At 37.8% G+C, this 26,899-nt stretch overlaps 1 protein-coding gene across 1 annotated transcript; it reads right to left on the bottom strand.

Annotated features, from left to right (window-relative positions):
• Nucleotides 1-740: 740 nt before the first annotated feature.
• LOC149184795 (uncharacterized) lies at nt 741-26,451 on the bottom strand. The gene is made up of 5 exons (XM_089415445.1): nt 26,326-26,451; nt 26,033-26,194; nt 5,127-6,761; nt 3,394-4,958; nt 741-3,264 (listed from the first exon to the last, which is right to left on the bottom strand). The coding sequence occupies exons 1-5, from the start codon at nt 26,449-26,451 to the stop codon at nt 741-743; spliced, it is 6,012 nt and encodes a 2,003-aa protein (XP_089271571.1).
• Between the last annotated feature and the right edge of the window lie 448 nt (nt 26,452-26,899).

Raw genomic sequence — 26,899 nt, 5'->3', positions numbered from 1 at the left:
GCTTCTCCATGACGTCCTCTGAGCTGCCACCAGGTTGCTTCCCCTTACTGAATTGAACATCGCCACCATCCGGAGAGTCTTCGAGGAAGAGAACCGAAACATGGGCACTGATTCGGGGTTTATTCAGTGAGCTGCTAAAGTTGAAAATGGCAGAACCGAAGGCAGGCGTGGGAGCCGGGTCAGAGTCAGGGGCGCTTGAGTCCAGAAATTGGCTAGTTTGAAGGGGGTTGGCCTCAGAGATTCGATGACAATGGCAATGACAGCAGTGGGGTTGGGATGCTTCTACTAGAGGACGCGAAGACCCACCCCGAGCAGAACCTCGACGGCTGAGCAATCGCTGTCGAGGCCTTACCATGTTTGCAGAAACACCAGGGGTATGTAGCAACGCGAAATAGAGAAACCGTTCAGCCTTAAGACTGCCCCCAACAGTCGGGGAAACGGCTTTGACAGCAAGAGCAATTGCTTGAAGAGACATAAACCAGGCAAGAGCCTGAACACCGAGAACCATGAACTGAGCGTGAACCAGCGCATGGAGAGCCGACCCACCACCTCTTTTAACCTCCTCATCGCCACCTCGAATCCCGTCCGCCATTACTGCTTGCTCCATTCGAACCAGTGAGCCGGACAGAGCATTGAATTGCTTCTTCAGAACTCTCATTCTTTTATTCCTTGGCGTCCATCGATATATCAGCCCGCATGCCTGATCCTTGAGGCAGCACATGGCCTGCATGTGTCCCTCCTTAAACACGCGTCCCGTCCGTCTTGTCACCCGCATCCGGGGAAGCAGCATCACTTTGGACCAGTCTAGCGCATTCCTGTGCCTGGACATTATCTGGAATAATATTCATGTTTCCTGTGAGAAGGGTATTCTCGTTTTCCACCCCTATGTTGGCCAGGAGGTCAGCGACCTTGTTGCCTTCCCTTTTTATATGATTGAAGGTAATGGCTCTGTTACTGCGGAGCGCTTGTTCGATGGCTTCCAGCCTTGCTTCGAGCCTCCAACTGGTAGCAATTTTCCTTGCTTGAGATCCATTCAGGAGGTGCTTGGCCATATTTATAAGGATCTGGGAGTCTCCTTCCACTACCAGGGGTTGAAAGTTAAGTTTCCAGGCTAGAAGGAGCCCTTGCCAAAGTCCTTCTAGCTCGGCTGAATTATTAGTATCCCATCCAATGTTCCCAAAGTATAGCTGCAGGGGGGTGCCTTCATGATTCCTTAGAATTCCACCAAAACCGGCCATTCCAGGATTGCCTTTGGAGGCACCATCGAAATTGAGCTTATAGGAATGCTTAGGGGGAGCAGTCCAGGTGTCCTTGATTATGATGCTGCTTTTAGAAGGGCCGTTATTGTGTAGTCCCTGAGGTGGATGCAGTTGCCAATTATCTAGAATGGCTTTCTCATTGTTTAGAGTTGGAAAATCCTCCTGTGTCCAAGCTCGGAGCAACAACGTTTCTTTGAGATTCCCACAGAGTCTATTCCAAATATTTTCTATCGGAGATCGTTGGTTTTTGAATATGCGTTTGTTCCTTTCCTTCCAGATGCTCCAGAGGATGAGCCCTGGGATTATGTTCCACAAGTAGTTGAGAAGCTCACTTTTGTAAGGATTCTGCGGCCAGTGTCTTAAAGAGTTGGTGATGTCGTTCTCCATTCTGCACCTTCTTTGACATCTAAAGCTCACCTTTTCCCATAGCTGATTGGCTAGGGGGCATGTGTCCAGGAGGTGTTGGAGAGTTTCTTCATGATGATTGCAATTATAACAAATGGAGGGACCGTGAAAGTTTCTGCTCCTAAGTTTGTCCCATGTGAGGATTCTTTGATGTCCAACCAGCCATAGGAAGTATGAGACTTTGGGCCAGGATCCGAGACCCCATATTTTGCTCCAGATTGGGTCAGGGGGGGTAGGGTTGTTGCATATGATTTTATAGGCCTCAGATGTGGTAAAGGCACCTTTTGGTTGATACCCCCATCGAAGAATGTCTCTGCCTTCGTCATGTCTAATGCTTCTTTTCCTTAACTCCTTCTCCAACTCCTCAGCAGTCCGGTGATTTGTATTGTTGATTAACTGATTACCCTGTTTCCATTTCCTGAATCCATTCTCCGTCTCCTGCGTCCAATACTGTCGGATCTTTTCTTGCTGCTGCTCCTCCCCATTGAATTCCAGAGGTGGATGAAGAATGCTGCTGAGCTTTGGCATTTGATTCCATGCATCTGTCCAGAATCTAGCAGTTCTGCCGTCTCTCACTTCCCAAAAACTATGCTGTTGAATTAACTGGAAGTGTTGTTTGGCTGCATTCCAGATTAGCGAGCCTTTGTCATTGGGAGTGAATCTGATGAGTTCTTCCTGAGGTCTGTTATTGGCATATTTGGCCGTCCAGATTTTGACCCAAGGTTTTTCTGGGTTAGTGAGCCATTGCCACCAAATTTTAGCGCTCATGATGGAGTTGCTATGCATTGGGTCTCTCAACCCAATGCCCCCTTTATCTTTGGGCATGCAGACGGTGGTCCATTTTACAAGAGCCCATTTGCGATTAGTTGCCATGCTGCCCCATAGAAATCCACGCTGAAGATTCCTGATTCTTTTTAGAACCCATTTCGGCGCTGCTAGGATTGAGAACAGGTAAAGCGGCATTGCCTGAAGGACTGACTTTATGAGCACTACACGACTGGCCAAATTCAGAGTTCTATGCGTCCAAAGGTTAAGACGGGATTCGAGCTTCTCAATGAGAGTTCGCCATGAGGAATGCTTTATGGCTGAAGCAGTAAGGGGGGCTCCAAGGTATTTAGAGGGGAGAGTGGCAGTGGGGAATCCCAGGATACGAGCAACAGCTGTCTTAACAACTGGAGGAGTGTGAAAGAAGAAGATCTGCGATTTGGAGCTATTGACGCTGGTTCCAGAGGCTTCAGAGAAATCATTGAGAAGGGCTTTGAAGCAGGAGGCTTCCTGGACAGAAGGGTAGCCAAATAGCATGGTGTCATCAACAAACTGCTGATGAGAAGTTGCAGGGGTGTTGTGAACGGAAAGACCCTTGAGCTGTTGAGAGTGGAGGGCGTGTTTAATATGACGACCCAGACCTTCTGCCATTAGAACAAAGAGGAAGGGAGATAGGGGATCACCTTGCCTGATTCCACGGGATGGCTTGAAAGGGCGGGAGGGGATTCCATTCACAAGGATGGAGAAGTGTGTGGATGTAATAAGACTCATTATCCAGCGGATCCACATAGAACAGAATCCAAAGGTGGTTAGCATTTGCTGAATGTAAGTCCAACTGAGTTTATCAAAAGCCTTAGAAAGATCCAGCTTAAGAATCATACCTGCCTGCTTGGATTGCTTGAGGGAGTGTATGATCTCGTGCGTGAGAAGAATACCATCCATGATCTGTCTCCCTTCCACGTACCCAGACTGTTCCGGAGAGATGAGCAGTGGCAAGAGGGGCTTTAACCTGTTGGCGATAACTTTGGATATGACTTTGTAAATAACGTTGCAAAGAGCAATCAGCCTATATTTGTCAGGGGTAATTGAATCCTCCTCTTTTGGTATAAGGGCAATGAAGGTTGAATTGAGAGAGGGAAGTAGCCAATGGAGAGCTCTTGATTCTTCTACTATTTGCCATACCTCTAGTTTTATCAGCTCCCAGGAGGTGTGAAAGAAAGTAGTGGTAAATCCGTCCGGGCCAGGGGCTTTTCCTTCCTTAAGCTGGGACATGGCCGCATCCACCTCTTGTGTCAGAATAGGGCGAAGGAGAAGCTCATTATGTTCCTCCGTGATGAGCTTTGGCACATTATTAGTGATTCTTTCAATTGTAGGTCGCCTGTCTCCCTCGGGCTCTTGATGAACATGTTTGAAGTGATTAAGGAACTCCTCCTCAATTTCCTCATGCTTCTCTACTTTTTCCCCCCCTTGTTTTTGGATGAAAGGGATGTTGTTATGCATTCTTCGTTGAACAGTGGTTCTGTGGAAGAATATGGTATTTCGCTCACCTTCCTTCAGCCATCTGATCCTGGATTTTTGCTTCCAATATATTTCCTCCTGCTTCCTTCGTTCCTCCAATTGGTTGTGGATGCACTGCTCCTGCTCCAGAGTTCCCTCAGAGTGACCCTCTGTGATTATTTTTTGCTGGAGTTTCGTCAGTTCCTTATTTAGGTCCTGTTGCGCCTTAAAGATGTTTCCAAAGGTCTCCCTATTCCAACGCTTTAGATGATTTTTCAAATACCTGAGCTTCTGTTGGAACTGGTACATCTTGGAGCCTTCTGACGGAATGAAGGATGTCCAAGTTGATTTGACAAAGTCTTTGAACGATGGATGTGAGAGCCAGAACGCTTCGAAGCGGAAGGGTCTTCTGGTTAGGTCGCCTGGTCTTTGCCATTGGAGGGCAATAGGCCAGTGATCCGAACCTGTATGTGGAAGAATAGCAGCTGAAATATCTCCTCCGAGGTGAACCGCATTATCTGATATGAGGAAACGATCCAGTTTGGAGGCAATTTGATGTTTGCCTGCTCTGCGGTTGCTCCAGGTAAAAGTGCCGTTACAAAAAGGCATGTCTATGAGAGAGGTGTTCTGAATGAAATCCTTGAAATGGGTGTTTTCTTGTTCCATTCTATTTCTCCCCCCAATCTTTTCCTCCAGCTTGGTGATCATGTTAAAATCCCCTCCAATAATCCAGAGCGGATGCCTCCTGTTGTTATTCAAAGCTTCTATGGTGTTGAGAAGAGCGATTTTGCTTCCTGTATCCTGTGGGAAATATACATTTGATAGGTTTCCATGAATATTCGTGCCTAGAATATGGAAGGCAGCTTGGATGAGGTGATGAGAAGCGTGAAAATCAGAGAGAGTTAACGCTTGTGTGTTCCATGCAATGGCGAGCCCCCCCGAGGCTCCAGATGCATCCACCGCCACCGATTGACAGCCTGGCCATGCTTTGGAGAGGATGCTGCCTAATGTAGCGCTGTTACACTTTGTTTCCTGGAGAAAGCATAATTGCGGCTTTTCCATTTTAATCATGTTTTTTAACATTCTGAGTTTTCCTGGGCTATTGAGCCCCCTTAGGTTCCATGATACAAGCTTCATGGTTCAACTATTAATAGAGGGTTTATAGTACTTCGTCAATTTAGCATACCTGCCTGAGTCTACCAGGATTTTCCCAATCTCGATTGTCCGCTGAAGATCCATTCTTCTGCCTCTCTTTTTGGTATCTTTTGGGGGAAGGCTTCCGTCCCAATGGCTTCCTGGCTGGATACCTAACTGTTGCTGTTGATAGGCCCTTGAAATGACCACTTCCAGTTTGTTGAGCTGAATCTCTGGGATACTGTCGTATGCCTTTTTTTTGCATGCTAGTTCTAGTTCCAGAATGTCTAGACCGTTCAGATCTATGCTTTCTGGTTCTTCGTCCATCTGTTGCACTTGGCTGCTTCCTTCCATATTCATCTCTGAGCTTTGAAGGGGATCTAGATTTCCATCAACTTCCATATCATTGTTTTTTCCTGCCGACTCTTTTCGTCCTTCTTTGGGGTTTGCTAGAATGACATTGGGGATTTGAAGTTTAGAGGGGGAGGCTGTTGGGGGGGGTTGGGAAGAGGAAGAAGGAGGAGCAGGGCTAGGCTTGGAGATCGGGGGTTGCTCTTCCGAGGTCTGAGCAAGAATTTCAAAATTGTTCTTTGTAGCCGGGCCATGGGCATTGTCTTGCTGGGGCTTATTCCCATTTGATGGTTTTTTGTGCGCTCGCTTTCGGCTAGGGGCTTTGGTGAAGCCATCCTGGGTTAGGGTTTCTGAGGGATCAGGAGCATTGGCTTTGGCATTCAGGGGACAGTCCCTGAATAGATGCCCGAGAGCATGACATTTTCGGCAACGAAAAGGGACGTGCTCATAATCCAGAGGTTGAATCCATTCTTCGTCACGGTGAGAGAGACTTACCGATTCTGGCAAAGCTTCGTCCAGGCGCATGAAGACGCAGATGCGGGCGTAGGAAGTATATCTGCGCATTTTTGTTTCTTCTGCCGCTCTGATGTATTCCCCCAATCCATTTCCTATATCTTTGAGAATGTCTTCGTCCCAATATTCATCTGGAAGTGAGTACATTCTGATCCAGACTGGCGCCCAGGTGAGATCTTCCTTATCCGGGTTAAATCTTGGTATCCATTCCCTCAAATACAGACCCGCTGAGTTAAAAAAGTAGGGCCCTGCTCCCAGAATTCTGTATTTGTCCTCCAGACAGAAGAAAATCGCAGTAAAGAAGCCTTTCGGCCCTAGCTGCAAAGTAACATCTCCTTTGGGTTTCCACTTCGCCGCAATCCAGCCATATAAGGCTTTTTCTGTCGGCCAGAACCCTATAAATTTCCCAATAAGGGCATGATCCCTCATGTACTCGATTCGTTTGTCAATCTTGTGCCCCGGCAGCTCTATTCTGGGCCGTTCTGTGGCTATAGGCTTGCATGTAGTCGAAGAGACTTTCGGAACTTCTTCTGGTTTTTCCTTTCTACCTTGTGTGACGCTGGCCTTGTCCTTCTGACCGCCTACCTCCTTGTGCCCTTGTTGTTGCCTGTTCTTTTTGTTTATTACTTCCTCATCAACAGACCCAAAAACGATTGTCTGCTCAGGTCCGTGCTGCGAGGTGTTTGCTCTGGGGGAGGGCTCTGACGCCCCCCCTGGGGAGATTCCATTGTACTGCACTAGAACCCTGCAACGCTGTTTCGAAACAGGGTTTTGGGTCAGGCCTGTAAGTGGATCCTGAACTGTGCAGGCTGTGCCGTCGATGCTGCGATCAGAACCCTAGCAGTCGCGCTCTCCGTCTTCCTTCTTACACTTAATATGATATTTATTAGTATGCCATTTTTTAATTAAAAGAGATAAAATGTCATAACTATTTTGGAGATAAATCTCAACCTTTGATTTGTGTATACTACTAAGAATACTCTAAAATATTCATCCACTTAATAATTATTGATAATTAAATTCAAATTCTAGAATATCTATTCCAAAATAGGCATACTTATCAACATAAATATAACATTAAAAATATAAGAGATATACAAATTGTTGAAATAGTGAATATATTTTAGATAAGATAAACTTGAAAGCTTACTAGCTAAAATGCAAATTGCAGTAGTAAATGTCTTGACTTATACTTTCATCGCATTGTTGACCATGTACATGGAACACTTTGTTGTAATCTTAGAAAGCCAAATAAAAAAATTACTAAATAATAGTTAACAAACAAATCAATAGTAAGACATAAATGTAAAACAAAAATGTCATTGAATAATATTCTATAAACAAATCAATGGTAAAACACAAATGTAAACCCAAAAAACCACTAAATAATAGTTGATAGACAAACTAATAGTAAGACACACAGGGAAAACAAAACAGTGGTTGAAATTAATGATAAATCAAATAGCTAACATACAAATCAATAGTCATTGGTCATGCCGACTTTTAATGATAAAATCAAATAACTAACATATAAATCAATAGTCATGGGTCATGCCAACATTATGGTTGCTCCCTTGCCCACAAATCAAGTCAATATGTCATGCCATGTTCCGTCTTAGAGTCTTCTAGATTTGGATTCCTCCTCAAGAAATATGCTACTGATCTCCCTCTTGCTCCTGCTTCCTTCTGGGTCGAATTTTTTTGGTTGAATTTTGCTCTCTAGAAAATCGATCTGCCATGGAAATTCGCTCTCAAGTATGTTTTTCTCCAACCCCATCGACCTCCTCTTATAATCTCATGTTGGCTCACCAACAACCATGATTAAATTATCATTAATGGCTAAGATCATATCTAAGTCAATCCATTTGAGTTTCTACAGAAATATCACCTTTCTCAATTAATTCTTGTTAATTAATCTTTTTTCCTAAGTTAGACTTAGGAAATATTTGATTACTGATTAATTAACTTAATTGAGCCATCTCTAGGTGTTTTCTCCTAAAACGTTTTTTTGGTTCTAGAGATCTAGTGTTCCTTAGCCTCTCTAATCAAAGTCGAGACTATAACCCCTGTCTAATGCTACCCAACCATAAAAAACTAACAAAAATTTCCTTTGAATATTGTATGCTTTTTAAAACCCTTATAATACTGTACAATAATTGACCCTGCATAATCTTTGTTTATGCAAAGATAATTTTCGACTTTTCTGGCGAATTCACACTGCAAGGTATACTCATATTGTTTAACATGTGTGATTATTATTTCTACTACCCATTTTCCTTTCTCGGCACTGTATTAACTCATTGGTTTGTTTTTCGACTTGGCGAGTAACAACAATGAATTGTTTGACTAGATTATCTAGATATAGCTAAATGTAACTCTCTTCATTTTTCTCACACAAGTGTGGACTTGCGCATGAGCTGAGTCTATATTTTCTTTTATCCATATTTGGAAATTGGTGGCTTATAACCACCAACCAAATCTGTGGCATAACTCTTGTACGTATGTATTGAAACCTCTTGGTGCCTTTTAAATGATTGAATATGGTGATTCAATATTTGTTGAATTATATATAAATATATATACCCAATCCTTTTGGACATATTACGTTATTTAATAAATTATACTACCCGTTTTATTTATTTGTAGTTAATGGATGAAGTATTTTCCTTAACAAGTATTTATTTTAACAATTTTATCTATGTATATTTATAGAACCTGTTGTACCTCTGAGATAGTAGTAGGTCAGCTACCAATGCCAGAGCATCTAAAATAATTGTTTTGGGGTTTTTGGTTTTAGTTTTGGAAGACCAATGAATGAAGACAGATGTAGAATTGAAATACTTAATCCTTTGGATAATATTAATATCTCAGCAAAGGGCTGCTATAAAGCTTTACACAGTGATATAGATCAAATAGTGGTGAGAAGAAGACAAAAAATAATATGATTATCACAATTTCCAGACTGTAAAATAGAACAATCATAAGTATGAAAACCTTCTAAACTACGTTCCAAAGATTCAAGGCAATATACTTAAGCTTACAAAAGATGCTGATGATTTATTGATTAGAGGGGATTAGCTAAATAGACAGTTCATTAATCCATTCTCTTAATAGATGATCACTTCAAGAGCTTATAGGAATAAATTGAGACACAATTATTCCTACCTAGATATCTCTATAAGTCATAAGCATATGAAGAAAAACATAATGATTGATAACTGGAAAAACTTACACGATAACACAAACTGTGTAAAACCAAATCCAAAATCCTTTGCTTTGTATTAAGGTTCCAGAAAATCTGAGTACATCAAGTGTCTAGAAAAGCTTCCTTCAAAGGTGTAACTAGGTTCAAAGTAGAATGAACAGTTACAACTTAACAAGCAATGAACAATGAATCCTAAACTTCGAACCCTTAACAACTTGAAAAGAGAGTTATTTATACAATAATGAAACTAAGAAAATATCCTAAAACTGATTAAGATTTATTTTAGGAAAGGAAAGATCTTCATGCAAGAAGATAGGGGCAGCTATTGAACTGCTTCTTGTTGTCCCTTTTATTCAGGTTGTGTTGGCTTTGTTGTCTAATATTTTTCCCTTTAAGCTACTTGACTGTTTGTATCCTTTATGCTGGTTGATTCCTTTATTTGATCTTTCATTTGATATTTTTTAACCTCTGTGAATATCCTTTGAGCCTGCTGAGTAACCTTTACTGTGTTCTTTTTACCTTTACTGTGCATTTCAGGTTTTTACTGTGTTTTTCAATAGTAAATCCTTTTAGATTTTACGTCACATGGTAAAGTAATTTGATATGATATTCATATTTGTCTTTTAACTATATGCAGGCTTTTTCTTTGTAAGCCTGGAACAGGGGTTTTTACCTGCAAAACACAGAAATTGTTAAGAAAAACATAGGTGACAGAGAAGGTCTTCAATGGCTTTATTGAGCTTGAAAGGATATTGGAAGGAGTCCAGGACGTATCAGAAGGTAAAACAATAATTTTATTGGGCACGGAGGCTTATGGTGGGTTCACCGTGAAAAAAGACGAAACAAGGCAAAATGGTGATTTTTTGCGTTTAAACGAAAAAATAGTTTACTTTTTGAATTATGGCGTAAAGTAAACAGTGGCCATTTTTTTGTTATGCGGGAGGTGGTTTTAGTTTTCATCGCACTCCTTATGAGGCGAGGGCAGTTTTGGGAGGGGTCGCCCGATATAATCTGAGCCTGACACATAGCAAGGGGAGGTCAGTGGAATACCGCTTTTCGGATGGGTAATACTTGAATAGAGAGCCAACCCAAAATTGCTGAGGGTCAATAGATTTGAATGGATTTGATCGAATGGTGGTGGAGCAAAAGAGCAGCACGGTGGGTCCCAACGATTAATTATGGTGGTATGGGCTTTATTATGGTTTAAAACTGAGATTAGCGGTTAAATGGACATTTAGGTTAATTCTTCGCTTAAAACATAAAAACCTTTTAACAAAGAAATTCTTCGCAAAACACGGTATGACGGACTTGAAAAATTATGAATTCAGGTGGATAAATGATATCGGGTCTGGGTTCATCGCATATCACAATCACAGTTTAGCGAAGGAAAGGCCCATCGCAAAGGAATGTGATAGGGGCCGAACTCGACGTGGAAAATATATCATGGTTAATACTGCGTCAGGTCCAAGTTCCCATCGCATATCAGAGATCGCAATTGCGGAGGGTAATGCTTTAGCCGGGACTTGCGATGGAGGCAGATGCGAAATGGCATTGAATTATGATATATATTGTGTTGGGTCCGGGTTCATCGCAATCGCATATCGCAATGTGGGGAGAGTGCATTCATGTTGAAAGGCTTGTGATCGGCCGATACGATGTTTTATTAAATACATAGTTTTTATAATAAAACTAATGGTTTTGGGGTATTTTAATAAAGGGAGTTAATATATACGGGAAATGGAACTTTTGGAAGTTTAATACTATAAGTTAGAGTTAATATGAAATATGAGCGGAAAGGGGAAATAGACTAAGTATAAAGCTTTTTCATGGGTTATTTGTTTTTTATATATACACCAATACTTAGACTAAACATCTTTTTGTGGGTTTTTGGGTAAAAGGGGATTTAACATGGGGTTTTCATTTTTCTTAGGCAAAAAGGAATTTAATTTTTAAAAAATGGGTTTTTTTATGGAAAATGAATAAATATGAATTGTATGAAGGTAGGAAGGGGAAATTAGTAAATATAGGGATGAATGGGGATGATGGAAGTTAATTAATTGATCTTGTAGACCTTCATTTACTTTGTGTAATTGCATCATGGACATAGAAACATATCGTAAACATTATAAATGTACATTTTGTCCAATGAATTATCATACTTCTGCAACCTTTCTTCTACTTACCCTTTGCTTATCCTATCATTTTTTCTTTACTTAATGGGTGCATTTAAGCTAGCAAACCCTTTTCCTTTCTTTTTATTTTACAAAGCAAACTATCTAATTCTAACCTTAAAACATCCAAGGGCTCAGATTAAACTAATAAGCACCTTATTATTCTCTGTCTAACTACTGATCTGCCAATATTAAACAGTTTGGCCAGATCTTTATTCTCTAACTATAGCATCAAATTTAAAGCATGAAGCAATCAAGATTAAACAGTTTGACTGTCATGGGTTGTGGCATTTATGACAAGCTGCACACAACCATTATTTTGCAGAAACAATAGTAGTGGCATTTAGACTTGCTCACTTTCAGAGTTTATTTGTTTTCTTTTCTTTCTAACCTAACATTTTCTTTTTGTCTTTATTTTTTAGGACATCTAACCTAACATTTTCTTTGATATGGACATCATCATCAAGATATTTTCAAAAACATTTTTTCAATATTGTTATGTCCATATCCTAACTTATCATTTTTTTCAAAATATTTTTATTTTTATTTTTTTGACTATTTTATTCTATCTTATCAAAACCAAAAAATCCCTCAACATTGGCTCCATCTGGGGACTGCTTTCTCCTGTAGAATGCAGAGAACCTGCAGATCCATGTACCTTCTCCTCGGGCTATGGAGTCCTTGCTGTAAGAAAAATCACTTTGACATCTTGAAAGGTAACTAGAGTATTTACAATGAAAACTATTTCAACTTCTTAGTACTGAATGTAATGTTTGAGAAACCTTCCATTTACAGGATAAGTGGAATATAGCCCCTAAATATTTTGTAGCACAAAAGCGTTGTTACCCTTGACTTCAGCAATTGCTAAAGGTCCAAACCATAGATTGTCAAATTTGCCATGCTTTCATTTTTCTTCTCTCCTGGTATCCCATCTTAGAACTAAATCACCTTCCTTAAAGTCCCTTTCCCTGGCTCTTCTGTCAAACAGGGCCTTCATCTTATTCTGATATTTATTCAATTTTTATTGAACTTCATCTCCGTTTTCATTAAGTTCAATAATCTGATTTATTCTTCTTGAAAAATCATCAGGTTCATTTGTTGAATCCTGCAGAAATTTTAAAACAGGGAAGGCCAAATTAGTTGGGAAGATTGCATCTTTCCCATAGACTAATTGAAATGGCGATTTGCTAGTGGATCTCTTTGGAGTAATTTTGTTTGCCCATACTGCATAAATCAAATGTGAATCCCAACTCTTCTTATGATCAACTAGAATCTTTTTTATTACCTTTACCAGACTTTTGTTTTATGACTCTGCAAGGCCATTACCTTGAGGTTAGTATGGAGTTGAATGATGTAATAGAATCTGATATTTCTCGCAAAAGTCAATCATTTTAACACTAAAAAAATCTGTTGTATTATGAGTGACAATTTGAGTTGGGCAACCAAATCTAGATAAGATATTCTCCTCAATAAACTAAATTACTACTAAATCAATAGCATTTCTAACTGGAATTGCTTCCACCCATTTAGTAAAGTATTATGTTGCAGTGAGGATCCATCTATGTCGATTACTTGAAGTGGGGTGAATCTCTCCAACAAAATCTAATCCCCATTAAGAAAAGGTGCTGAAACTATTGATGGAACGAGTGGAAGAACATATAATTTTTGTTTACCAGCAAACATTTGATAAGGAACACAACCTCTGACCTTTGCCCCTACTTGTAAGAATAGTGTGGGCCAATAAAATCCTCCCCTCAGAATCTTGTATGCTGTTGCTCTCCAAGCATAATGTCCCCCACAAAATCTTGTATGAAACTGATCAATGATTCCTCCAGTTTCTAATTCTATTAAATATAATAACAAAACATTCAGTGGATCTTTCCAGTATAAATTTTCATTTATAATGCAGTACTTGACTGATTTTAACTTAAGAGTTTTACACCGGGTTTTGGAGAATGATGCTGGACACTCAAAATGGATCAAGAAATTTACAATAGCTTGATACCAATTTGACAACAATAATTTTTCATCAATGTGTATAGGACTGATCTACTCTGAAGGTAGAGGTTCTTGTGGATTCTCCCCTTTAGGATGAAGGGAAGGTTCTTGTGGATTCTCCCCTTCTACAAGGACATAAGGTTCTTGTGTATTCTTCCCTTGTATTTCCAAAACAGAATTGATTCCAAGAACTTTGCAGTTGGATTCAGCTAGAAGCTTGGCTAATCCTTAACCTTTTACTAGTTTGGTAGTCTTGATAGTTAGATCAAACTCCAGAATTTGAGTGATCCATCTACCTCTTTTCCTATCAGTGTCTGGTTGGGTTAGGACAATTTTCAGCACTATTAGGGACATAAGCAGTAATAGGTGAATGTAAGACATACATTCTAAATGATTTCAGGGCTTGAATGAGGGCATAGGCTTGCTTCTCAATGATGTCATACTTAAGCTCAACATCTCTCATAACCTTGCTGAAAAAGGCTATGGGTTGGTCATGGGAATCTTCATTTTTCTGTAATAGAATGGCAGTAAGGGTTGTTTCAGAGGCAAAAGAGAAAATACTGAATGGCTTAGTATAATCAGGGCTGGCTAAGGTGGGAGCTTCAGAGATAACCCTTTTTATTTGTTCAAATGCATGCCTAGAAGAGGCAGTCCATTTAACTTCATGGTCCTTTCATAGCATGTCAGTTATATCTTTTACAATCTCTGCATAATTTGGAATAAACCTCCTTAGAAAATTAATCTTGCCTAGAAAAGTTTGAATCTCCTACTTGTTTCTAGGTAAGGTCAATGTTTCAATGACATATACTCGTTTGGGATTAATTACTACTCCCTCCTTTGAAATTATATGGCCCAACAGTTTTCCTTCTTTGACAGCGAACAAGGACTTCTTAGGGTTCAATGATATTCCAAATTGTCTACACCTGTCAAAAACCTTCATCAAGTGCTTTAGATGTTTCTAATTAGATTTAGAAAAAACAGTTATGTCATCAAGATAAATAACCACAAATTTATTTACCTGACCCATAAAATCTATGTCCATAGCTCTCTGAAACGTTGCTTCAACATTGGTTAAGCCAAATGGCATCCTAACATACATTAATGTACCCCAAGGTGTAGTAAGGGTTGTCTTCTCTCTGTCTGCTGTATCAACATTCACCTTATTGTAACCTAAAAAACCATCAAGCATAGAAAGTCTTTGTGCTCCTCAAACAATTTGAAGCAACTGATCCATTTTGGGCAAAGGATAATTATCTTTTAATGATGCCTTGTTCAAATTTCTAAAATCCACATAGAGTCTTATTTCTCCATTTTTCTTTCTAACATGAACTAGATTTGTGACCCAATTAGAATATCTAAGAGGGAGGATGATTTGAGCATCTAGCATTTTCTTAATCTCCCTTTCTACAGTTGGTAGAAGGGCTAGATTTATCCTTCTAAGTTTATGTTGATAAGGTTTTGCTTCTGGCTTCAAAGGAATCTTATGTTGTATTAATGAAGTATCATAGGTCTTTAGATCAACATAAGTCCAAGCAAAAATATCCTTATAATTTTGCAGTAACTTAAGATATTGAGCTTTGATCTCAAGGTTTAGAGATGCACATATTTTGATGTTTTTGATATCTTCATAAGTTCCAATGTTAATCTCTTCTATGTCATCTTCTGAAGAAATGGACTGAGGGTTTCGGAGTACATCATTTTGATTAAACAATTTTTCTAAAGGAATGAGTCATTTTGGATTAAAATTATTAGATAAATGAATAATGTCATGATTGGCAATTTGGGTTTTAAAATCTAAAGTATCATTTCCATCTTTATTTTCATTTATTTCAATGTTATCTTCATCAATTTGTAGAAATGAAAAATCATCTATTACCTACATAAATGATTTCAAATGTTCATCATCTTCGAATATTTGCCAATGTTTCAGATTATCTAGGATAGATGGCCTATATTTGACTTGTATCTGATAGAGTATATCAGTATGATAAGGAATTTTAAAAGAGCTAGCAGAGATAGCTAAGGCATCTGCATGAATACTCTGATCTCTGGGAATATGAGTCAAACTAAAAGCATCAAAGAAGTTTTCAACTGAATCCCATACTTCATTTCGGTAGGACCTAAGTCTAGAGTGCTTGGTCTAGCAAACATTTCTTACTTGCTTAACAATAATTTCTAAATCAATAAAAACACTTAAGTTTTGAACTTTTAGGCTTTTGGCTAATTGCAATCCTAAAAGGAAAGCTTCATATTCAGCCACATTATTTGTAACTTCGAAGTCTAATTATATGATTGGGTTATATTTTCTTTTTCAAGTGAAATTAAAACTACTCCAGCTCTTGTCCCATCTTTCGTGCAAGAGCCTTCAAAGAACAGTTTCCAAATATCAGTTTGGTTTGGTTTAGGACTTTCAACTACCTCTTCAATTTTGACTTGAGTTTTATGTTGGTTTGAAGTGAGTTGAAAACAACCAAAGTCTTGATCTATTGCACAAATTGGCTGGTTCCTTGGCTGGTCAGTCTTACAAACAGTATGTAAAAATCTTACCTCTCTATACAATCTTAATTGCTCTCCTCCATAAACAGGAATAGTAGCATATGCCATATCCATCTGTAGAGTTCCCCCTAATTTGGCACAAAAAGACCTAGAAAGGAGCATTCCAAACTTGGGAGGGATATTTGTGACAACAATATCAAGTACTACACTTTTCATTGGAATTTGGGCAAGGGTAACCACTAGATCCTTGATCAATCCCAAACAGGGCACCCTTTTAGAATCAAAGGTGTACAGGTCATGGTAGGATTTAGTTATGTCGAGTTTCAAATGGTCCATGATAGATTTTGGCATAAGGTTGTGTGATTCTCCTGAATCAAACATACAATTGTATAACATGGAATCATTTGTTTTAAGAGTTTCATAGAAAGGAGGCACTATCTCATCTATCATGTCTAAACTAAGGCCAAAAAATACTGCTGGTTTTTCATCTTGCAGACTTATGACATCACCTTCAGCATCAATTGAGGTATTTTGTATCCATTTTGTGACTTGGCTTTTGTAACCAGGGTTTTTAGAAAGTTCTGACAATGGAATTGGGATTTTAACCCTCTCTAATTCTTTTTCAACATTAAATGTAGTCAAAATGTTTTTACCAGTTTGGGTAGTATCAATTGACTGATCTAAGGGCTGAATAAGAGTTGTTTGAGCTTCAGCAATTTTGGTATGTGGTTCAATTATTGGAATTTCCTTTGGAGGTCTCCCAAGACCAGGTCTAGGCCTAAGATCATACCTCTTATTTAACTATGCAATTAAAAATTCAGAGAAAGCGTGATATTTAGAGACCTATGAAGCTTCCTAATCTTCTTGAACCTGGTTTTGTTGTGAGAGAGGAACGATGGTTGTTTGATTGGAAGAAGAATCCACACTATTAATATCTTCAGTAATTGTCATAGTATTATCATCGGGTTGTTGGTCATCTATCAATAGAGGAGTAGGAACCTGTTGATCATTGCTAGGTCTCTGAAGAATTTGTAGTGGTGGATTTCTTTTATATTGAGCTTGATTTTGGTTTTGAGATCTAGTAACTATTTGTTGTATTGTCCTAGGTTTAGTCTCAATATTTGAAATTCTATTTGATAGGTTTCTAAGAAGAGATGTTATTTCATCTATTTTTGAGTCTTCTGATTTAGTCTTAGAGGAACTAGAGGCTTCTTGAACAGATTTGAGTTTTCTTTGGGCCTTTTCTTCCTTAAGTTTTAAAGAAGTTGAGGCTGCCCTATTTGCTTCTACTTCTATAGCGTTTGTTTGCATATCTTCAAGAGTTCTTGAAATTCTCTCTCGTAGCATAACAGCAAAGTCATCATCAAAAGCTTTAGAAAATCTAGACTTAGTTGCTGCTACAGGGGGCTTACAATCAGCGGGAATTTTGTGATAGAGTTTATTGAATCTTTTGATAAAATCTGATACTAGTTCACCAAAGTTCCTTTTAAGCTCTTCAAATTCTGTGAGGAAGTAAAGAGGATCCTTTTTCACACCCCATTGATTTTTAAATATGGTTGTAAGCTCTTCCCAATTTCTAATGGAAGTTGTTGGTAACTGCCTAAACCAAATCCTCACATTTCCTTCAAGTGACTATACAAATAATCTCATATAAATGTTTTCTTGTTCAATATTCATGTTGTCTGCAAATTTTAGGAAAGCTTGAAGATGGTCCTCAGCTGAGGGACCAGTTTCTCCATTGTACTTGGAAAGGTATTTTAAGTATCCAGCTGGGAATGCATCAAGGTTATTAGGTAAGACTAAAGCAGCATATCTAGCCTGTACAATAGGTCGGAAAGCCATGACAGCAGGTGGTGTATGAGGTGCTTGAGGTGTATGAGGTTGTCCAGGTGGAGTATGAGGTGTTTGTGTGGATGTAGAAGATGAATAAGAAGTAGAGGAAGAAGATGGTGATTCAGAGGTTGATGAACTAGTTGGAGGTGAAGGAGGAGGAAATCTCCTGAAAGACTTCAAAGGAGTCTTAAGAACTAACTTTGGAACCTGTAAAGGAATACCTTCTTTTGTTTCAAAGAGAGGATTGGAATATATAGAGAAGGTCTCCTCAGGTTTTTCAGAAGAAGAAGCTTCAGGTCGGTCAAAAATAGAAGGAAAATGATAGGTGGTAGGGGAGATAAAGTCTGTGGGTTTATATTATGGTAGATTAATACCCAAATCAGATTCAGTTTTAGGTGATCATGGTGGTAGTGTGGGTATTGGATGAGATTCTAATGAATGAATAAGGTACGCTAACTTAAAATCAACTCCTTTATCTAGAAGTTCAGCAACCCTAGGTGATAAATGGGAGTAATCAGGATCAGATGGGATATTACTATATGGGTCAATTGATTCTAATTCTTCAGACTATAGGACTGAAGAGGAAGAAGAAGATGGTTGGTGTCCCCTTTTAGAATTGGCTTTTCTCAGAATCCTTTTAAGATCTGACAGAGGACTAACTATGTCAGCTTATGAACGAGATCTAGTATGTTTAAAAGGAGCCAGCTTAGGAGTGTGGAGTCGCCTAGGTGAATGATTTTGACCTTTCTAAACCATTTTATCACCTTTAAAGGAAAAGAATGAATGAATATCGTTGTCCCAAGGGAAACTTAAAAGAAATTCGAATCCTCGGAAATGGCGCCAGTCTGATGTTGTACCTCTGAGATAGTAGTAGGTTAGTTACCAATGCTAGAGCATCTAAAATAATTGTTTTCGGCTTTTTGGTTTTAGTTTTGGAAGACCAATGAATGAAGACAGATGTAGAATTGAAATACTTAATCCTTTGGATAATATTAATAGCTCAGCAAAGGGATGCTATAAATCTTTACACAGTGATATAGATCAAATAGTGGTGAGAAGAAGACATAAAATAATATGATTATCACAGTTTCCAAACTGTAAAATAGAACAATCATAAGTATGAAAACCTTCTAAACTACGTTCCAAAGATTCAAGGCAATATACTTAAGCTTACAAAATATGTTGATGATTTATTGATTAGAGGGGATTAGCTAAACAAACAGTTCATTAATCCATTCTCTTAATAGATGATCACTTCAGGAGCTTATAGGAATAAATTGAGACACAATTATTCCTACCTAGATATCTCTATAAGTCATAAGCATATGAAGAAAAACATAATGATTGATAACTGGAAAAACTTACAGGATAACACAAATTGTGTAGAACCAAATTCAGAATCCTCTACTTTGTATTAAGGTTCCAGAAAAACTGAGTACAAGTGTCTAGAAAAGCTTCCTTCAAAGGTGCAACCAGGTTCAAAGTAGAATGAGCAATCACAACTTAACAAGCAATGAACAATGAATCCTAAACTTCGAACCCTTAACTACTCGAAAAGAGAGTTATTTATACAATAATGAAACTAAGAAAATATCCTAAAATTGATTAAGATTTATTCTAAGAAAGGAAAGATCTCTATGCAAGAAGATAGGGGCAACTATTGAGCTACTTCTTGCTATCCCTTTTATTCAGGTTGTGCTGGCTTTGTTGTCTGATATTTTGCCCTTTAAGCTGCTTGATTGTTTGTATCATTTATGCTAGTTGATTCCTTCATTTGATCTTTCATCTGATACTCTTTAAACTCTGTGAATATCCTTTGACCCAGTTGAGTAACCTTTACTGTGTTCTTTTTACCTTTACTGTGCATTTTAGGTTTTTACTATATTTTTCAACAGTAAATCCTTTTAGATTTTATGTCACATGGTAAAGTAATTTGATATGATCTTCATATTTGTCTTTTAACTGTATGCAGGCTTTTTCTTTGTAAGCCTGGAACAAGAGTTTTTACTTGCAAAATACAGAAATTGTTAAGAAAAACATAGGGGACAAAGAAGGTCTTCAATGGCTTTATTGAGCTTGAAAGGATATTGGAAGGAGTCCAGGGCGTATCGGAAGGTAAAACAATGGTTTTATTGGGCGCAGAGGCTTATGGAAGGTTCACTGTGAAAATAGGCAAAACAAGGCAAAATGGTGATTTTTGCGTTTAAATGGAAAAACACTTTACTTTTTGAATTATGGCGCAAAGTGAAAAGTGGCCCTTTTGTCGTTATGCGGGAGGTGGTTTTGGTTTTCATCGCACCGCTTATGAGGCGCGGGCAGTTTTGGTAGGGGTCACCCGATATAATCTAAGCCTGACACGTAGCAAGGGGAGGTTAGTGGAATACCGCTTTTCAAGCGGGTAATGCTCGAACAGAGAGCCAACCCGAAATTGCTAAGAGTAAATAGATTTGATTGAATGGTGGTGGAGCAAAAGAGCAGCGCGGAGGGTCACAACGATTAATTATGGCGATATGGGCTTTATTATGGTTTAAAACTGAGATTAGCGGTTAAATGGAGGTTTAGGTTAATCCTTCGTTTAAAACATAAAAACCTTTTAACAAAGAAATTCTTCACAAAACACAGTATGGCGAACTTGAAAAATTATGAATTCGGGTGGATAAATGATATCGGGTCTGAATTCATCGCATATCGCAATCGCAGTTTAGCGAAGGAAAGGCCCATCGCAAAGGAATGTGATAGGGGCCGGATGTGATGTGGAAAATATATCATGGTTAATACTGCGTCGGGTCTGGGTTCCCATCGCATATTGGAGATCGCAATGGCGGAGGGTAATGCTTTAGCCGGGACTTGCGATGGAGGTGGATGCGAAATGGCATTGAATTATGATATATATTGCGTCAGGTCCGGGTCCATCGCAATTGCATATCGCAATGCGGGGAGAGTGCATTCATGTTGAAAGGCTTGCGATCCGCCAATGCGATGTTTTATTAAATACATAGTTTTTATAATAAAACTAATGGTTTCGAGGTATTTTAATAAAGGGAGTTAATATATACGGGAAAGGGAACTTTTAGGGGTTTAATACTATAAGTTAGAGTTAATATGAAATATGAGCGGAAAGGGGAAATAGACTAAGTATAAAGCTTTTTCATGGGTTATTAGCTTTTTATATATACACCAATACTTAGGCTAAACATCTTTTTGTGGGTTTTTCAGGTAAAATGGGATTTAACATGGGGTTTTCATTTTTCCTAGGCAAAATGGATTTTAACTTTAGGAAAAGGGGTTTTTTATGGAAAATGAATGAATATGAATTGTATGACAGTAGGAAGGGGAATTTAGTAAATATAGGGATGAATGGGGATGATGGAAGTTAATTAATTGATCTTGTAGACCTTCATTTGCTTTGTGTAATTGCATCATGGACATAGAAACATATGGTAAAACATGATAAATATACATTTTGTCCAATGAATTATCATACTTCTGCAACCTTTCTTCTACTTACCCTTTGCTTATCCTATCATTTTTTCTTCACTTAATGGGTGCATTTAAGCTAGCAAACCCTTTTCCTTTCTTTTTATTTTACAAAGAAAACTATCTAATTCTAACCTTAAAACATCCAAGGGCTCAGATTAAACTAATGAGCACTTTATTATTCTCTACCTAACTACTGATCTGCCAAGATTAAACAGTTTGGCCAGATCTTTATTCTCTAACTATAACATCAATTTTAAAGCATGAAGCAGTCAAGATTAAACAGTTTGACTGTCATGGGTTGTGGCATTTATGACAAGCTGCACACAACCATTATTTTGCAGAAACAATAGTAGTGGCATTTAGACTTGCTCACTTTCAGAGTTTATTTGTTTTCTTTTCTTTCTAACCTAACATTTTCTTTTTATATTTATTTTTTAGGACATTTAACCTAACATTTTCTTTGATATGGACATCATCATCAAGATATTTTCAAAAATATTTTTTCAATATTGTTATTTCCATATCCTAACTTAACATTTTTTCAAAATATTTTTATTTTTATTTTTTTGACTATTTTATTCTATCTTATCAAAACCAAAAAATGCTACAACAGAACCTCTGAGGTCAACTTGTGGATTCTTCTCCTAACTACTTACTTAATTATTTATGTAATCTTTTAGATCATATATTTCATATGGGATTGTTTAAAATTGTGTTCTTATTCAATTAAATAATTCATCTTCTCAACCCTAAAAGAACTTAAAGTTCTTTCCACCTGTATTCTGGAATCCCTTTCAATCCCTAACAATTATTTTAACCAGCGTCAGAGTCAGAAGTACATCTTATAAGATAACATACAGGAATAGATATTCCATAATCCATTACCTATACTATAGATATTATCTTAATGCCATCATAGCTAGGTTCTCTTGTTTTTTCCTAGGTTAATTTATTTCCAATTGCTTTGATTTTCCAAGATGCTTTGCAAGGATTGTAATTAGAATTATCTCTAATTCCTTTTCTCGCAGTAATCTTAATAGTCTGATTTAGATTCGTGTATCCTTATAATACAAGAGGGGTTGCAAAGGCAGCAAGTCCCTACCAACTTAATTTCTTAGTATGCTTAATCAAGATTTTGTTTGTTCGAGTTCTAAAATTGCATTAGACTCTCCCAAAGAGTGTCTTCCCAAGCCATTTAAGAGAGTGCCTTAAGTGGAAGTAGGTGGCCTTGAACCTCAAAATTTTTGTACCTGTTGTCTGGAATTTTGGTCAAACTTATACACATGGATGGGACTAAGATGAAGATCTAAAATTGGTGTCGTTAGAGAATATTACAGAATCAGAGCTCCAAAAATTAACTTGGACCATGCACAATAACATACGAGCTTGGATGTTAGAGGATGCAGAAGAATACACACTGATACAAAAGTGGGGTCTGGATGTAAAAGATTTTAAAAATTCTTGTAAAGGTCCTTCAGTTGGATTAGACAGTCCTCTCAATTTGATATTAGTAAAAGCAAGGGAAGATTGGTCATGCAGGTATCAAAGCCTCTTGTAATGCTTGTTGAAATGGGATCCGATGTTATTGATATTTTGCATAGATTAGCTCCTCCTAGAGCTGAAAGATTTACTATGAAAGCTAAAGCAATGATGCATACTGAAAACATCACTTGGAAAACTATTCAACAAATAGCATTAGAATTAAGGTATGGGCTTAAGTTCTTGACATATCTAAAACTAGGTTAAACTAATGCTGTTGTTGTTTTTTTATTTCTGTCTCTAAATATTTGTACAACATTCAGAGAAGCACATCTTGTTAAAAGATATTCAAGTAAGCTCTTCTTATTCAACAATGTTGCTTATCTTTGTTGCTTTGACATGCAGACAGTTAATAGGTCGAGACACTAGATCATATCATAGGGTTGACCATCTATCTTTTGATGAATTTATTTCACTTGAAGAACTAGTCCCATTAGCTATGGAGAAGATAGAAGCTCTAGCTATCGAGGTATTCAAGATACAATCAAATAGAAGCATTTTCTCTGAGCTCAAGTCAAGATTATAAATTATCGTGCCAAGAAAAGGAAATGATGGTGAACGGTGGAACTATGTTTTCGAAACATTTTTGGGTGCATTGGCAGATCGAAGGCGAAAGTGAGTTGAACAGTGGTTATGTCGAACACAATGGATTTTTCCAGTTTTGATGAGGTGAAAAAATGAAAATTATAGGTTGTATATTTCATAAATGAAGAAAATTTTGTTTTTTTGTAGATGTAAATGAAGTTATACGATCAGAAAAGAACACTCAGAATATGTACAACTTCCAACCTCCATGCACATTTCTCCATCGTAATGTGTAGACAGTTAGTTAATGTTTCAATGATTATAGCTAGAATGAACGTTGCTGACATTGCACGGTTACAGTCAGAAGTGAATGCAGAGTTTACAATCTTCGTTGATGATAATGCACTTTACCTTCAATGCCAGGGCGTCATGATGATGTTAAGCCAGAAAAATTTGTTGGGTGCAGGAATCGCAATGCAGCAGACTCCTTCAACACTTAATTATCAACCCAGGGGTTTCGTAAACTTAGAGGCGAAGCAAAAGAAATTCCAAAAATGATACAAACTTTTCCTAATTCTATTCCTACTTCTTAAATCACAAATTTATAGAATCGAAAGAAAAATGATGATCAAGCGACAATTGATACTCAAAGAAATTCTGGTGATGGAATAAATGAAAAGTACTTTTGCAAAAACTAAAATGGATTCTTAATTAATTGTGAACAATATTAACTAATGAAATGACCCTTTATATTTACCTTTAGTGAGACAATGTGATAAATAAGTTATTCAGTGTATTTGTCTTCTTTAAAGATATTATTTCCTGCATTAAACTGTTATTCTTGTACTACAACAATGTTCCTGTACCAGAACGTTGTGCCTGCACTGGAATGAGGTTTAGATACTAGAAGGATGTTTTGTACTTGTACTAAACTTCTGACCTTCGTGCGGGAGTTTTAAGTCTCCAAGCTAGAACATTCTGATCATGTACCTGATCTGAGGTTCCTTCACTAGATAATCAATATTTCTGCACTTGGTTTCTAGATTACTTTCGAAAAATAAAAAGCGTGTTAAGTGAAATAGAGTGCAAAGAAAAAAGAATTTGAAAGTAAATTCTCAAAAGTAGAAATATGCTTCAACCAAACTTAGATTCTAGACAGGAAATGGTTTTCAAAAGTTAAAGTAAATCTTTCTTTAACAGAAAACTCTTCTATATAATTACGGAAATTATCTGGTTGTGTAAACAAGCTTTTCCTAAGATACCTGTGCATATAATTTAGATTTGCCTTTTAATGTTTTAACTCAAAAGGTTCATTTAATAATTAATCATGAAATTCTTCGAAAGTGTTCAGGGCAAGCACAGACCTGTAAGTTACTAGAACGTTTATTCCATATTCATCACAACACAATTAAATCTTAAGTGAAACCTCATATATTAATAATGCCCTTATTTTATAAACAAACATCAATCTTGCAGGAAGGAATAAAGAACTTTTGCGAAAGGAAAGGAGTAAAAGACTTGCGAAATTGAATCAATTAAATCAACTTGCAGAACCAAAAATGCACTAGAACAGGCAATGTACTTGTACCGATCTTGCATAAATGAAATCAAGCATTACAAAGGAAAGCTTATGGAAATTGAAATCAAATATTTCTAAGCCTGCACACCACGAATCTGTAACACAATAACTGTAAATGAAATCAAATCTGTAACTTGTGAGAAAAATCAAACTAAATAACAAATTCACGCCTGCACTTTAAATTAAGTTAACACACCTTTAAAGAAAGGGAGAACGAGCTGGGTTGGTTGGGCCCTAGCCAACCAGCACATTTCCTTGTTACGAAATAGAGAAACGCAGTCAATCAAAGATTCATCACAACACAAATGGAAAATGAAGTTGCGTATTGGCACATTCCTTTATATTAGTTTCAAAAGCAAAAATACATCTTGGATCTGCAATCCAACCCAGAGAGGCGATACTCCAAAATAATTACAATCTCTTAGTAAAATTTTACCATAGCATCACTCCTAATTCCTATCAAAGTTTTACATTATATAAAAGCCTTCAGGCCTATGGCCATAACAAAATCATAACAGTAGCTTAACTAAGCCTTTCGGCTGTTTACAAAATATTAATCTAAGATATCTAGCTGGGGTCATGATCTTCAATCTGTTGATTTATCTTCCGCTCCGAGACCAACTTGAGGTCAATTGATCCTTTAATAAAGATAGCACATGACGGTTGGTGAGTTTTCATGAGAGTGTAGGAATCCTAGCTGCACTCGACCATTCTATCACAACGATTAATACATTTGTTTATCAAATACTTTAGGAAAGACAAATATTAGTTGCAAGGATAATTAAAGGTATAAAATCCATAAATAAGTAATTAAGTCCATGAAAAACCTTCAAATATGAAAATACAAAGAGGGTGCAGGAATGTGCATGATTTCAGAGAAAGGTACAGGAATGAATAGGTTCTTAGGTTAAAACAGAGGTTTAGGTTATGTGTCTAGAGGAGGATAGAGGCTAAAAAATAGGACAATTTAGCCTACCAACATCCTCCCATCCCTATTTTGTTGTGTGTCCTCACACAACCTTTACATGCTGCAAAAAAACCAAAACAAGGGAGCCTTCTTTCAGTCCTATAATTGTATGCTAATTCCTGATTTCACTATCTTCCTCTTCTTGCCTTGAGCCTTCTTGAGCCGTTTGGTCACCTTTCTGAGACGACCGTAGCACTTTGATGCTTGGAATTTCCATATCTTCACTTGGCATTTTTTCTCCTTCACTTATCCTTCCATCTCTATGTTCTTTTGTTTCTGCACTATCCCTTGTTCTTTCAAAGTCTGGTTCATTACCTCCAGCTCATAGATACGTTTCTTAAGCTCTTCTGTCTGAATTTTCAGGTGGAGAGTGGGCTCTTCCTTAACGAATTCTTCTTGTGCTAGAGTTTTCTCGACATTTGACTCTAAACCAGTGTCGGCATCATCGAGGTCGATATCACCCTGGTCATTAACCTCCTGCATTTCAATATCATGAAGAGTTTTAGTACCCTACACTTCAACATCCATTGGATCCTCTGTCGGGCCTTTACCTTCACTTGCACTAGGGGTCGACGTCATTTTCCTTTTCTTCATTTTCCAAGAAAAACTAACAAGGGTGTGTTGTATTCTTCATCAATATCCTCCTCGCTAATCATTGTATGAGCCACAACATCTGCAAGCACCGTAAGGTTGTCTGCGGCTGGTGAAGGAGGCTGGGAGTCATCCAAATTCATTGGGGAATTTGATTGAATGTGGGCTTCCTTCAAGGAGGTAGTCCTCTTGACTGAGATTCGAGTCCTCCTTTTTGATGTAGATGAGATTTCAACAATGAGATTTCACTCATCTGCCTGCAATAACTCTTCTATATTCTTAGTCTTGGTAGGGCGCATGGTTAGGGTTTCAGGCTTCCCCTTCTTGCTTGCACTCTTCTTACTAGAGGATTTCCTTGCACCTCTTTTCTGTAACTCGTTCAAAAATACTTCCCAGGTCATATTCTTGACCTCCAATTCCTTCTTAACTAAAATTGAAATCAACCCATGATGGTATAACTTGCATGTGACTTGGCTCGTCTTACCTCTCTGAACTCCTTTTGACATTTTCTCCAAGCTTCTTAGCAAAAAATAGGGGAAATTGATAAGCTTACCCGACTCGAAATGTAGCAACAACCGAATATGATACAAG

Source organism: Pinus tabuliformis, chromosome 3_2, assembly GCF_031772625.1.
Source record: "Pinus tabuliformis cultivar Carrire ecotype Pingquan chromosome 3_2, CPIR1, whole genome shotgun sequence".
NCBI classification, from domain to species: Eukaryota; Viridiplantae; Streptophyta; class Pinopsida; order Pinales; family Pinaceae; genus Pinus; species Pinus tabuliformis.
Note: the sequence above shows the minus strand (reverse complement) of the source record. Positions and strands in the feature narration are given on the sequence as shown.

Excerpts from the sequence above, each read along its gene's own strand:
- LOC149184795 (XM_089415445.1), bottom strand. The coding sequence starts at position 26,451 with ATGAATTTGGATGACTCCCAGCCTCCTTCACCAGCCGCAGACAACCTT. Across the intron at positions 4,959-5,126 it reads TCGAGATTGGGAAAATCCTG|GAAACAAAGTGTAACAGCGC; the intron begins GTAGACTCAGGC and ends TGCTTTCTCCAG. Across the intron at positions 3,265-3,393 it reads ATCTCTCCGGAACAGTCTGG|TTGGACTTACATTCAGCAAA; the intron begins GTACGTGGAAGG and ends TGATAAACTCAG.